The 13,058-nt window shown below is 40.3% G+C and overlaps 2 protein-coding genes across 2 annotated transcripts; one reads left to right on the forward strand and one right to left on the reverse strand.

Annotated features, from left to right (window-relative positions):
* The first annotated feature begins 2,702 nt into the window (after positions 1-2,702).
* On the forward strand, positions 2,703-5,018 carry LOC145499936 (uncharacterized). The gene has a single exon (XM_081479451.1). The coding sequence runs from the start codon at positions 2,968-2,970 to the stop codon at positions 3,259-3,261; it is 294 nt and encodes a 97-aa protein (XP_081335577.1). The 5' UTR covers positions 2,703-2,967; the 3' UTR covers positions 3,262-5,018.
* A 2,128-nt stretch (positions 5,019-7,146) lies between these two features.
* LOC145501408 (uncharacterized) lies at positions 7,147-7,653 on the reverse strand. The gene has a single exon (XM_081480892.1). The coding sequence runs from the start codon at positions 7,651-7,653 to the stop codon at positions 7,147-7,149; it is 507 nt and encodes a 168-aa protein (XP_081337018.1).
* Positions 7,654-13,058: the final 5,405 nt, after the last annotated feature.

Consider the following 13,058-nt stretch of genomic DNA (forward strand, 5'->3'; position numbering starts at 1 on the left):
AACATCCAGTTTTAACTGCAGTCCTGCTTACGCGGTGTAATTTCAGGCTGATCCTTTGCCAACTGCACCTTCAGTTTTCATTTCAAGTGGAAATGAAAACACTGAAAATGTTTTGCAAGCAGACATCTGATTTAAATTGCTAATTGTTAAGTATTATGAATACTGTTTGAAACATTTCAGTCTAATTCATTTCTCTAATTCATTTCTCTAAGTGACCTCATGCATTCTCGTGCCAGCTAGACAGTGAAAGTCTTGATAAGTTCTTAACTGTATGCAAAAAGTTACCATGCTATGAGGTTTTTTGGTAACTTTATTTTTGTCCATATTGCTCAAATTTTCAGTGGAAACTGTCATAAACGATAATGCAGTAGCTTAAGAATGGCTGATTGTTAGGATCGAGAAACGCCGGTCAACGTCCCATTTGACAAATCGCTCATATTTTGCCCAAAGAAACCCTTAGGTGACCTAATTCTAAAAATCATATTTAGAGGTTCCAGCAAATTTTTATTTTTCAGAAATTTGGGAAAATTTGAAAGCGCGGTCAAAGTGCGGTTTTTCGTGTAATAAAATGACCGAAATAAGGTGCGAGGACGAAGCGCTGCTTAAGTGAAGCATGTGAAAAATAACGGCAAAATATAGGTCATGTTTAACAGCATAAAAATGCATCTGGTACCTCACTTTCCGATTATGTTACTTTACAGCCTTAAAATATCATTATTAAAGATATACCATGCCAAGTTTCATGCTCGAACTCGCAGTATTTCCCTTTGCGAAAAACGAAAATCTATGTCAATGTGTTGGGCGCAAATAACACAATAATTACACACGAACCAGAGACAAATCAATTTCAATGGCGAAAGTAAAAGGCTATCATTAATTAGAATCCCGTCAATTCACTGCTATCAGTAGAAACATAATGTCCACTACATAAAAACTGTTTTCAGACGTTTTCGAACCATTGCGCGTCAACTTTGTTTAATTTTGTGTCCGCCGTCATGTCTGGTTTGTCATTGCGTGTATTTCTTTAATGTCAACAACACGTGAATGGTTGTCATAACAAACGCAAGAGATTTCCTGGAACCTTAATGTTTTCGATTCACCAAAACGCTTTAAGTTCGTTAAGACACAATAATGGGTCAACTTGGAATGCTTTTTAGCATCAAGGACGTTAAAGGACTGTAAATTAATCGAGTTGAAATATCTTGAAGCAAATCAAAATCGCGCCCTTATTCTAATTTGGTAAACAGCCGATCTCCGTTCAAGTTCAAAAAGTTGAGAGGTTAATCCGGCAATGTATTACCGGTACAACAAAATCAAACCGAGGTCATCAAAAGTGTAAGTTTAAAAGTGTAGTGGCAAGTTCCAAATAAATTTCGTCTATATAAATTGGAAACAAGATCTGAAACGGTCGGACCCGAAACAAATAAACGAAATAATAATACGACTAATTTAACCCGAAAATGTTACAGAAAACATACCTAAAAGGCATCGATTCCCCTCGATACCACTCCGCATTGCCTTAAAGAGCCCAAGCTTTCTGCTGTAAGAATCAGGGGCCTCATGAATCTGTATTTATTATATCGGCAACCATGCTGCGTGGCTGATATTCGAGACTCAGTAAAAGTTGTCACACAACCGTACGAGCAGCCCAGTCAACATTTTGCAATTTACATAAACCGACTACAAGTTTAAAGCAGTGACAGTAGATTGAAATGCGCTTGTTTAAGCTGTCCTATCGAGGAACAATTATTTCTTGTTTTTGAATGGCTCTTAGTTGTAGCCACAGTCGGGTAGCGGGGAGAGGGTATTCCTGGAAATTTCGGATATCTGTATGCCGTGGAAGATTAAGTGGTCTCCAGCTCTTAACGCCAACACTGAAACACTAGATGATTCTCGAAGTATCACAGGGGTCACTAAGCTAAATAATTTTGAGTGTAGCTCCGCTGAGTCAATTAACCGTTGGGGCGCATATTGCATTGACCGTGGACAGGTGGAAAAACAGTTAAACCGGAAAAGCCTGTTGCATATTGTCATTTAGCATTGTCCAACACGTTTCTTCAGCAGAGTCCTTTTTTCTCCACCCAAAAGAGAAGTCCATTTCAGTTTCTCACCAACCCAGTAAACACAAAGGTTAACACCCAAGGAACCTACGCTCCAAGAAATTCTTGGAAGTGAACATCAAACTTTTGTCTTTTTGGTTTATGGTGGTTGTTATCCTGCAAACATACATGGTTGCATTAGTTTCCAGGAATGTGAAAATACAATTTTCTTATGTTTATTGTGTTGGGTTAAAATGTCTTAGTAAGTTGAGTATTCACATCACAGATGACATTTGCTAGCGATGCTTTCAGAGTCTGGTACTCCTCCTTTCCCTTGATTATGGCAATGGTGTGGTTTCCTGCAAAGGATAATTGTTTCAAAAAATTCTTTAAACTTGCATTGTGTGAGAGACCACTTCAAGCAATATGAAGACAATATGAAGCAATATGAAGACAACCTCTGGCGTGAACATTTTCGGGTTTCAAGAGAAACCTTTTGATGTATTTGTAATCTTGTTGACCATCATCTCGTACGCCAGGACGCAAACATGCATCGAGTAATTCCTGTTCAGAAATGTGTCGGTGTTGTTTTGTGATGCTTTGCAACAGGGAATTCATATCAAACAACTGGACTGGTATTTGGTGTCGGGAGATGCACAGTAACGATTATATTAAGTTTCTAAAAGGAGAAGCTGAAACTAGAGATGCAATTGAAGCATTTAAAGAGGTCAGTTCCTTTCCCCAAGTGGTTGGCGCCATCGGCGGATCGCACATCCCAATCACTGCACCAAATGAAGATGCTAACGATTATTACAATAGGAAGCAGTTCCACAGCGTAGTTTTGCAAGGTGTAGCTGATGCTAAAGGATGCTTCATACATGTTAGTGCAGGATGTGCTGGGAGTATCCATGATGCCAGGGTTCTGCGAATGAGTTCCTTGATTAATGAAGTCACAAATGGCAGGATACTAGTTTCCCCCGTTCCCCTCACTGGCCATGGCGACGATATAAAAGCACTAATAGTAGCTGACCCTGCTTATGAACTTACCAACTGGTGTATGAAGCCCTATCCCGTAACAGCAGCAATAACTGCCAGTCAGAGAACATTGAACAAAGCACTTAGTAGGGCTAGGGTGCTGATAGAGCAAGCATTTGGAATGCTAAAGGGAAAATGGCGATGTTTGTTAGACAAACTCGATGAATCTATAGACAAAATACCCTAGACAATTATAGCTTGTTGTATTTTGCATAACATTTGTTTAAATATGCACGAGGACACTGATGTGGATCCTCACAATGATGGACCAAACCCCCTTCCCCCACTACCTGGTCATGACGCAAACCGCGAAGGCACAAGACTGCGAAATAAAATAGGAGAAGCTTATTTTTAGTTTCAACTTTTCATGTAAACAGTAACAGTTCGTGCTATTTTTAACAAATTTTCTTTTGTTCGCTTCATATTCAAGAACCTTTAAAAAATTTATGGAAAACATAATATTTTATTGAAACTTCTAAGTAATTCAACTATAACTGATCTGTATACAATTTCTTTCCTAATATATTGTCAATTTGTTCTATAACTAGATTTCAAAACAATATTTGACCACTTTGTTATTGTTCATTTGTTGAGTTCAGTTTAAACTGTAACTGAGCTATAGTAAAATTTATCTCCATGTTTACAAAATATGTTGTCAATTTGTTCTTCGACTGTCAGTTTACTAATCCCCCTTAAAAATCTTTGCAATTTCTGTAACCATAGAACACATCATCTGTTGACTTTTCAGCTCCCTTTCTGCCTCTTTTTCTGCTAATCTTTCAAAGAAATCGTGATCTCTGTTTTGACTCTCAGTCAAAAATGTGAAGTAACCTGTATTCTGATCGGCCTCCTCTGCCTTCTTTGACTTTTTAGCAGGCGTCTGTTTTTTTCTTGGCAACTGAGGGGCTTTCCGTCGTTCCTTTTCTTTTACGGCCCAGCTTTTGTTTAAAGAATAACAATTCAGAAAACGAAAGATCTTCCTGGTTTTCAGGTTCTTTCAAATTGGGGTCACTCGTTTCAGCACTTGAAGGCGTACTGGGACAAGACGATGAAGAGGCACAAGGACTCGCTTGTCAAACCCGCATTCGGCAACTTTCTTAGGCGTTATTCTTGGTTTACAGCCAAGAACATCGTTGAGGTCATTAAAGTATGGGAAGGTTATGCGCTCATTCCCGCTTTTGTTATTGTGATCCTTGACCCTTTAAAATCATCTTCCAAATTCTTGATCTTTGCTTTGCATTGCTGTGCAGTACGAATACAGGGAAGATTTTGCTCTGCAAGCAGCTGATTTAACTGCTTTGAGATGCGTTCCCAAATAATGGAGTTTTGCCGCTTACTGATAGGAAAATAGTCCTTCCACACAGATATCAGTAAGCGTACTTCTGCATCTGTTCAGTTCGGTGACCTGACCTTGCGGCCGGATCCCTTGCTAATTCCACTCTCGCCTTCTTGGCTCATAACTTTGATTGCTGGGGATTGCACTTGCCAATCTTGCTGCCGTGGAGGGAGAGCGTCTCGCTGATCAGGCTGCCAAGTTGGAAAAATCATCGGGCCACATGCGATCTGGTTGACATCAAAGTCGCCATCGGTTGGAACCACGAACGGAGACCTAAGCCAAATAAGTATTTTCTTAGCTCGAAACTCAGTCTTTTGCATTTGCAGTGACAATCAGCAACTAAATGAAAAGTTACCCACCTTTGATTTGAAGAGTGGAAAATTAAAACTGAGATTATGAAATGGATGCGCCATTACGTTTTATGTACAAAAGCTTATTCACGCGAAATGCAAATTATGTTAACCTCTTATCTGACAAGTTCATCAGTAGTTTGACTGCAGCCGAAACTTGATTGGCCGAAATTAATTGACGACATACTTAAGCGACTTGCTTTGGTGGCTTAAATTTAATGGAAATTTTATTGAAGTTTGCCGACTCGCTTAACTTTAAGCAAGGTGGACAGCCAACTGTTTTCATGAGGTTTCCGGTTGTCACTTGCTAAGCAACCTGAAAATCGTTCGTGAAAACACGGCCAATGTCTTTAGTTTTCGATGTCGAAATTTTGCATATAAAGGGAATCTCTAAAAAACTTTGTATTTTTTTCAAATCATACTACATGTAAGATGGTGTTTGTCTATAACTAGTTTAGTTGTTTGATAAACAGTTTTAAAAGTTTTATTCTATTGTGTTATAGTTATGTTGATGTTATGAGGAGAAATGTCATGTTGGTTGCTCTTTGTATAAGTAACTTACCTGAGCTTGACAAATAATTTTGTCCATCCTCCACAATGGCAAATGCACACACAAAACCATTGCTGCTGTGAGACATTCTTGTGCCATCTCCTGATATCTTCACTTTGATGTTTTGTACTGGCAATTCATTATTCTTCAGCTATGAAAAGAATACAACATAGGAAACAATTGGATCAAACTACAGTGTTGATATTTTTATTGGCCAGGGAAAACAAAATAATGTATATTTGTACTCAAAAGAGGAACTTTGTGAGTGAAATCTTAAACCCATTGACGCCTGAATGAAATTGCCTGCTACTCACCCCTAATTCCCTGGCGTTTTTGTAATATTATGAAGGAGACACATGGAGTAAAATGAAATACACCTTACTCGAACTCCACACGATTGTAACTGAACGTCAAGCTATAACAGCACACTAAATAGACTGAAGCACCATGGGAACAGGTCCCTAGAGGCATGTGCTAATGCATATTGTAACACCCTCTCTTTTATGGAGAAGGAAAAGAAAACTAGCTTATAAATACACAATACGAATAAGCATGAATTGATAAAGAAAGTAACTGCGCTCTGTGATAACGCACTAAAGGTCTTAGTGTTCTAAGTTTTCTTAGTGTTCATGGCTTCATGTCAAAACAAAGTCATTTAAGTGTTTTGGTGGATGTTGCTGACGCACTGATCGTCTAAGCACTGGCTTGGGTGGTGACGTCACTGCAGCTGAAGGAACGTCCGAGCCACTTGGAAACGAACTTCCTTGACTCAATGTGGGTAGACTAACTTCTCCAGAAGAACTTGTCTGCGACTCTTACGACTGTGCAAAAGAGGGAGTGGACACCTCTGGTACCTCAGCAGATATCTCATTAGGTATCTCGTCTGTCAGTGGCGGTGATGGCTCATTTGTCAAACGTAGGTGAACATGGTTGAGCTGCACAACATTGTAAGGCGTCTCGACCTCGTACGATCTCTTGTCCAGTCACTTTTGTACAATTCCTTTCTGCCATTTGCGCTTGCCCAACTGGAACGGTTTCAGTCTCACAGTATCTCCTCTCTTTAACAGATCCAGATCAATAGCACCTCTGTTGTAATACTGAGCTTGTCACTGTTTGCGCTGCTCAAGCTTGGCTTGGCACTGGTCACTGTCTGGAACTGCCTGTGGTGCAAGCAGGTTAGCTGTCATCGGTAGTAGACTTCTAGCCCTTCTGTTGAAGAGGTGCTGTGCTGGACTAATTTGGATACCGGCAGATGGGGTGTTATGATGATCGAGTAAGGCTAGAAAAGCATCCGATCCACTGGACTTGCACTTTGTGAGGATTTTCTTAGCCTCCTTCACTGCACTCTCTGCTTTATCATTTCCTTGGCTGTGGTGGGGACTGCTGGTCAGATGTTCAAAGTCCCAGTCTTTCGCGAATTTCAGGAAATCGCGTGACGTAAATTGTGAACCGTTATCTGTCACCAGCTGCTCGGGAATACCGTGGTGCGCAAAGTGGGCCTTTAACTTCCTGATGACACACACCAACGAAGGAGATCTTAAATGGTCCAGTTCAAAGAAATCGCTGTAATAATCTGAGGTGACTAAGTAGGTTTTTCCTTTAAGCTCAAACATCTGTAGCCACTTGTTGCCAGGGTCGATTTGCTGTCTCAGGGGACATCATTGTTTCCTTGACTTGACCCCGCTCAAACTCTCAACATACCTCACAGGTTGACACATAGTTCTTAATGTCAGTTGTCATCCCAGGCCAATCGAGACACTCACAGGCTCTATTTAGACAGCCATTAACCCCAAGATGTGATTTGTGAATTTGTCTTCTCAGTTCGCTCCTCGACGCTTATGCAACCATGACGTGTTCTCCCTTAAAGATGAGACCATCCTGGATCGACATCTCATCACGCATGTTGAAGTAAGGAGAAATGACACTAGGGACGTTACTCTTATGCTCTGGCCAGCCCTTCTGAATTACGGCTTTCAGCACTTGAAGAGAGTCATCTGCTTTGGTATCTTGCTGAATCTGCAGAAGCCTTTCTTCCGATATGGGCAGATACTTCATCATCTTGATTGTCTCAAACTCATTCTTGTCTTGCTCACCGGCAGGGAGAAATGCTTTCGAGAGGGTATCGGCCAGAAACATCCTGCTTCCGTTCTTGTACCTCACCTCCAGGTCATACTTCTGAAGACGAATTATCATGCCCTGCAAACGCTTGGGGGCACGGTGCAAGGGCTTCTTGAAAATTGATTCTAGTGGCTTGTGGTCGCTAAAAACAATAGTCTTATTGCCAAACGTGTAGTCATTAAACTTCTCCACAGCGAAAACAATCGCAAGCATTTCTTTTTCCATCTGAGCATAACGGGTCTTGGTCTCTGTGCTCGGCTTGCATAAGCAATGGGGTGACCGCTTGCATCAGGGCTGTGCCAAGACCAGCTTGACTGCTGTCACATTGCACTGCTAATGGGTCCCAGGCTTGTAGTAGGCTAGCACAGGAGCAGAGGTGATAAGGCTCTTCACTTCACTCCAAGCACGTTCTTGCGCATCGGACCAACACCATTCAACATCTTTATAGGTAAGGTCCCGTAGCAGCTTCATTACGTCAGACAGGTTTGGCAGGAAACGACTGAGGTAATTTACCATACCATTCAAACGTGACACATCCTCAGGCTTTTCTGGTCACGGCATTTCTGTAATTGCCTGGACTTTCTGTGGATCTGGCTTCAGGCCCTCTGATGTCAGAACATGGGACTTCCTTACACTTGTATTCCAATTTCGTGCCGTTGAGCTTTATGCCCTTCTGCTGACACCTCTTCATGAACCCCTCCAGGGAACTATCGTGGTCAGCATCATCTCTTCCATAGATTAGTACGTCATCGGCAATACACTTTACACCAGGCAGGCCTAACAACTCTTGATTCAAATGCTTTTGAAATATCTCGTTCGAGACACACAGCCCAAACAGTATACAAAGCCAGCGGTATCTTCCATGGGGAGTTGCAAAAGTTGTCAACAGACTGGACTCATCATCCAGCTCCAATTGCCAGAAAGCGGATGCGAGATCAACCTTTGTAAACACACGAACCTTGGCTAAATCAGGCAACACATCATCAATGACCGGGATCTGGTATCTTTCTCTCTTTAAAACAGCATTCAACGGTTTTGGATCAATGCAGACACATAAATCACCAGACTTTTTCACAGCAACAACAAACCGGCTGACCCATTCAGTCGGCTGATCCACAGGAGCAATAACTTTTAGATCCTGCAACCTTTTTGAGTTCTGCCTTGAATTTTTTCCTTTACAGATACAGGTACTTTCCTGGCTGGGAGAATCACTGGCTGACAAACCGGATCAACTTGCAGATGAACCTTTCCAGGTAGCTTGCCAAGGCCATTATCAAATACATCTGGGTATTTGTTAGTAAGATCGTTTTCTAAATTCTCCAGAACGTTAACAAAGTTCTCATTGTCTACGGTTAACAAACCCATCTTCTCGGTAGCGTTTAAACCCAGGAGTGGAGTTAGATTCTCCTTGACAACTAAGAATCTCACTTTATACCTTGTATTAGTTTGGGATTGACAACGGGCAGAGCACACGTCCCAGTAGGGTTGACCTTGGTGCCATTCCACATAACAAGGGACTCGGAACAGGGCTCGAGATCTGCACCTTTCACATGTTTACAAGGCACAATGTGTGCACTGGCTCCACAGTCAATTTAAAATCTCACAGGTTTCTGCTGAACCGGCATCTGAGCAAACACAGCTTCATCCTTCATAGCTTGAACTCTTACAACACTGATCTCTTCCAAATCTTCGTCTCTCTCAAGGGCGTTAACCACGGCATCTTTGCACCCTTTCGCGAAATGATTCTTTTTCTTGCACCGCTTACACAGTTTGCCCCACACAGGAGACTTCTTTCTCTCAGGGGCATGTTCATAGCCACAAAACTTGCACCAAATTTTCTTTCCCGACTGTCTGTCCAGTGTCAGAACTCAAGGCTTCTTTTTGTTAGACTTGACCTGGTTTATGTTGTCCACCGGTTCCGATAGCGACTTCATGTGCAGTGCCGTAACTTCTTTGCTGTGGCAGATATCGATACACCCATTGAAAGTGAGATCTTGAATTCTCAGTAGCTTCTTGGTGGTCTGCTCATCTTTAATACCAAGCACAATGTGATCACTGATAAGACTATCACGCAAGCAGTCACAAAAGTTGCATGTCTTAGCCAACGTTTTCAGCTCAGCAACGAAACAATTGACCGACTTGGTTGAAAGCATGTCCTTATTAAAACAGTATCGCTCTTAGATCTCATTGACTTCTCTGATGTAGTGTTTCTCCATTTTAGCCATTACCACTCGCCAATTATTCGAATCCTCGCCCTCGGTGTAGCTAAATGTTTTGATAACTTTCAAAGCTTCATCGCTGATCGTGTGCTTGAACATTGCAAGCTGATATTGAGAGCTTTCTCGGTCTAGCCTAGAAATAACAAAATAGTTGTTGTACTTTTCCTTCCAAAGCTTCCAGTTCTCAGCTACTTCTCCGCTGGGCCGCAAAGCAAGAGGTTGAGGCGGCGAAATTTGATGAAACATTGGAGACTGGTTCGTTGAAGGTTGAACAACTGTAGAAGAGCTTCCACTGGTTCCACTGTGGCCTTCCTCATCGCTCATGTCGCTGACAGTTTAATTTGTCGATGGCCAAGAGAAAGTACACCAATTTTCTACTCGCTGCCACCATGTAATATTATGAAGGACACCCATGGAGTAAAACAAAATACACTTTACTCGAAGTCCACACGATTGCAACTGAATGTCAAGCTATAACAGAATACTAAATAGACTGAAGCACCGCAGGAACAGGTCCCTAGAGGCACGTGCTAATGCATATTATAACAGTTTTTGGAATATTTCTGAGCGAGCGAAAGGACAAAAATAAACCATATGCGCAGTAACCACAAGATCAGGTTTCAAGACATCGTTTATTTAAAGTCGAATAAATGAAGGGTCAAAATATTACAAAATATTAGCGAAAAGAACTTAACCTAATGTGTAAAACTGATGAGAAAACAAGAACTTATATTATTTCTTTACCGTGCGACAAAATGTCCCACAGAAGCTGAGAAAATTGACTTTGCGAAAATGACTTAATTATTGACTCTTGAGGACAAAAACGAAACCAAATTGAATTTCTTGTACTATAACGGCTAACGTTTGAGAAAACAACGCAAAATAAAAGCGAAGAACTCATGTAAAAATCAATCTGAAAACAAGAAATCAAGTAATTTCTTCGCTGCGCAACGAAAATATTATGGTGCTGCGAAAGAAAGATGAAAGTCAGAAATCAAAAAGACGACAAAAAGAAGCGAATTATTTTGAGATCAGTCATATTTCAACTGTTAAATCAGTGGCCATTTAGTTCTTTTGTCAGTGGTTCTGTAGTAGCTGAACAAGACTCCAAAAAATATTTGAATGAAGTGAATAAACTAAATAAACAAAGCTCTTGGAGGTTGCCATAAATTAAATATGCAGAAATCCAGCGTGCAAGTTACTGTTCACTTTTAAAACCTAAAATTCCCAAATACAGGAAACGAAATGAAAGAAATGCGAAAGGGAGTTCAATAACAATAAATTTTCATTCAAGCTGAGATGAAGAGACCAATTTAAAAGCAAAAAAATGTTCAAAATTTCAGACGTGCTTCGCTGCATGACCGCATGTTCAAATTATTCTTCACACTAACGTGAAAGCTTGAGTTTTTGCCGACTGCTTTTGCAGTTATTTCAACGCCCGTGGCTTTACCAATCATTTCAAAAGTTGAATTCAACTTCGAAGTAATAATGTACATTACCATTTCTAACTCGTGAATTGCTCATGCACAACACGAGTTATCGTGAGTTGTAGGAAAATGTCGTTCGCTCGATGGGCTGTAAACATTATGCAAATGAGGTATGCTTGCGGCTTACTTTGAAATTGCTGTTCATCTTTAATTAAAATAAGCTGTTTTTAAGGCCGAAATTAAAAAGACATAAGTTAAAGAAGACTCAGCCACCGAAAATGAGAACATTGAGGATCGTAAAATCGATGAGCAGCAGAAGTTCTCACTGGATGCTGACTTCGTATGGATTTTACAGAAACTGAAGTCATCTAAGTACGGTTACGGTATGGTAAATGCGCATATAGCGAGTGAAATGATATAAATACAGAGCATTTATTGTATCGCTAAAAACAATGAAAAAAGAAAGAAAAAAAAAACGAACCACCTTCCACCCAGAGTCGATCGCAGAACCTCTCGCCTCGCAATGTTGTCCACTACCCCCTGTGCTATGTGAACATTACATGAATAGGAAGGAGAAAACAAACACCATAATAATTAAACCGCTGATAACTCGGTGGGCTCAAGTCTGTACCAGGATTATCTGGAGGTCAATTTGTCCTTCACCGGGCAACTGTCAGTGAGTATATTTGGCGTTCGTGGATTTTTGTGACGTTCGACAGTGCCTTTTTTAAAACTTAGAGGTCATATGTGTTCATTCGTCGGAAAATAGAGTCGCAACATTTGTTTTGAGGGAAGGTCTTCGTGACATGTTTTGCACCGGGGCTCTTCGCAAGCTACACACAACACAGGTAAGCTGAAACAAGATGTTTTGTTCGAGAAGCTTGGTTTCAAAGAAATCGGAGTGAATCAACGTAGTAGCTGAAGGATACATTAGTCGTCGTGATCAGCAACTGGATCTGAAGAGAGTTTAACATTCCACATTAGGCCGTTTGACTTTTTGAACATGGTGAAAGAGAAGTTGTTGAGACAGTTTGTCTTGTTATTTTTCCTTTGATTTCCTTGATGGAAGACCAGGCATCGACCCTGAACGAGAAAGGAGTCAAAGGTATAGTTTTGGGGCCAGAAAGTTCTGACACAAATTAAGGATGCTTTTGAAGGTAAATACAACCAATGTGTTTATAAAGTGGTTGCGCTTTCAAGTGGGTTTTGAATACAGATTGTGGATTTAAAGCAGATTTAAAGTGGTAATGCACAGTATTACTTCGAAATTTAATTCTAATTCTTGAACGACTACCAAAGCCACGGCTGATAAAAACTCAAGCTTTCACTTTAGCGTAAAGAATTAATTTGAACATGCTGTCATGCAGCGAAGCATGTCTGCAAAATGTTGAACATTTTTTTGCTTTTAGAAAGTTTTTTTTTGCCTCATCTTGAATGAAACTTTATTGTTATTGAACTTCCTGTCATGTTTCTTTCATTTGGTTACCTTTCTTTGGGAACTTTAGGTTTTTAAAATTAACAATATTTTTGCACTGTGGATTTCTGCATATTTTAATGACGGCGACCTCCGCGGCCGTGTTTGTTTAGTTTATTCGCTTCGTTCAAATACACTTTTTTAGTCTTATTCAGCTACTATAAAACTCCTGAGAAAACAACTAAGTAGGCACTAATTTAGTACAGTTGAAATACGATTTGTCTCTAAATTCTTTCACTGCACTGCATTGTTTGTCGCACGCAAAATTATCTGATTTCTTGTTTTTAAATTGTACTTTAGATATGTCTTTTTGCTGTTATTTTCCAGTGTTTTCTCAGATGTCATCCGAGAATCAAAATTTTGTTGTTTTTGGATTTGTTTTGTCGTTCAAAGTCAATAATTAACTCGTTTTTGCGTGTTCAATTTTCTCGGCTTTTGTCATGCGGCAAAGAAAAAATACAATTTCTTGTTTTCTCATCAATTATAATACAGCTCAAGTCTTTTTGTTGA

This window comes from Orbicella franksi, chromosome 10 (genome assembly GCF_964199315.1).
Source record: "Orbicella franksi chromosome 10, jaOrbFran1.1, whole genome shotgun sequence".
Taxonomy (NCBI): domain Eukaryota; kingdom Metazoa; phylum Cnidaria; class Anthozoa; order Scleractinia; family Merulinidae; genus Orbicella; species Orbicella franksi.

Excerpts from the sequence above, each read along its gene's own strand:
- LOC145499936 (XM_081479451.1), top strand. The coding sequence starts at position 2,968 with ATGAGTTCCTTGATTAATGAAGTCACAAATGGCAGGATACTAGTTTCC.
- LOC145501408 (XM_081480892.1), bottom strand. The coding sequence starts at position 7,653 with ATGGAAAAAGAAATGCTTGCGATTGTTTTCGCTGTGGAGAAGTTTAAT.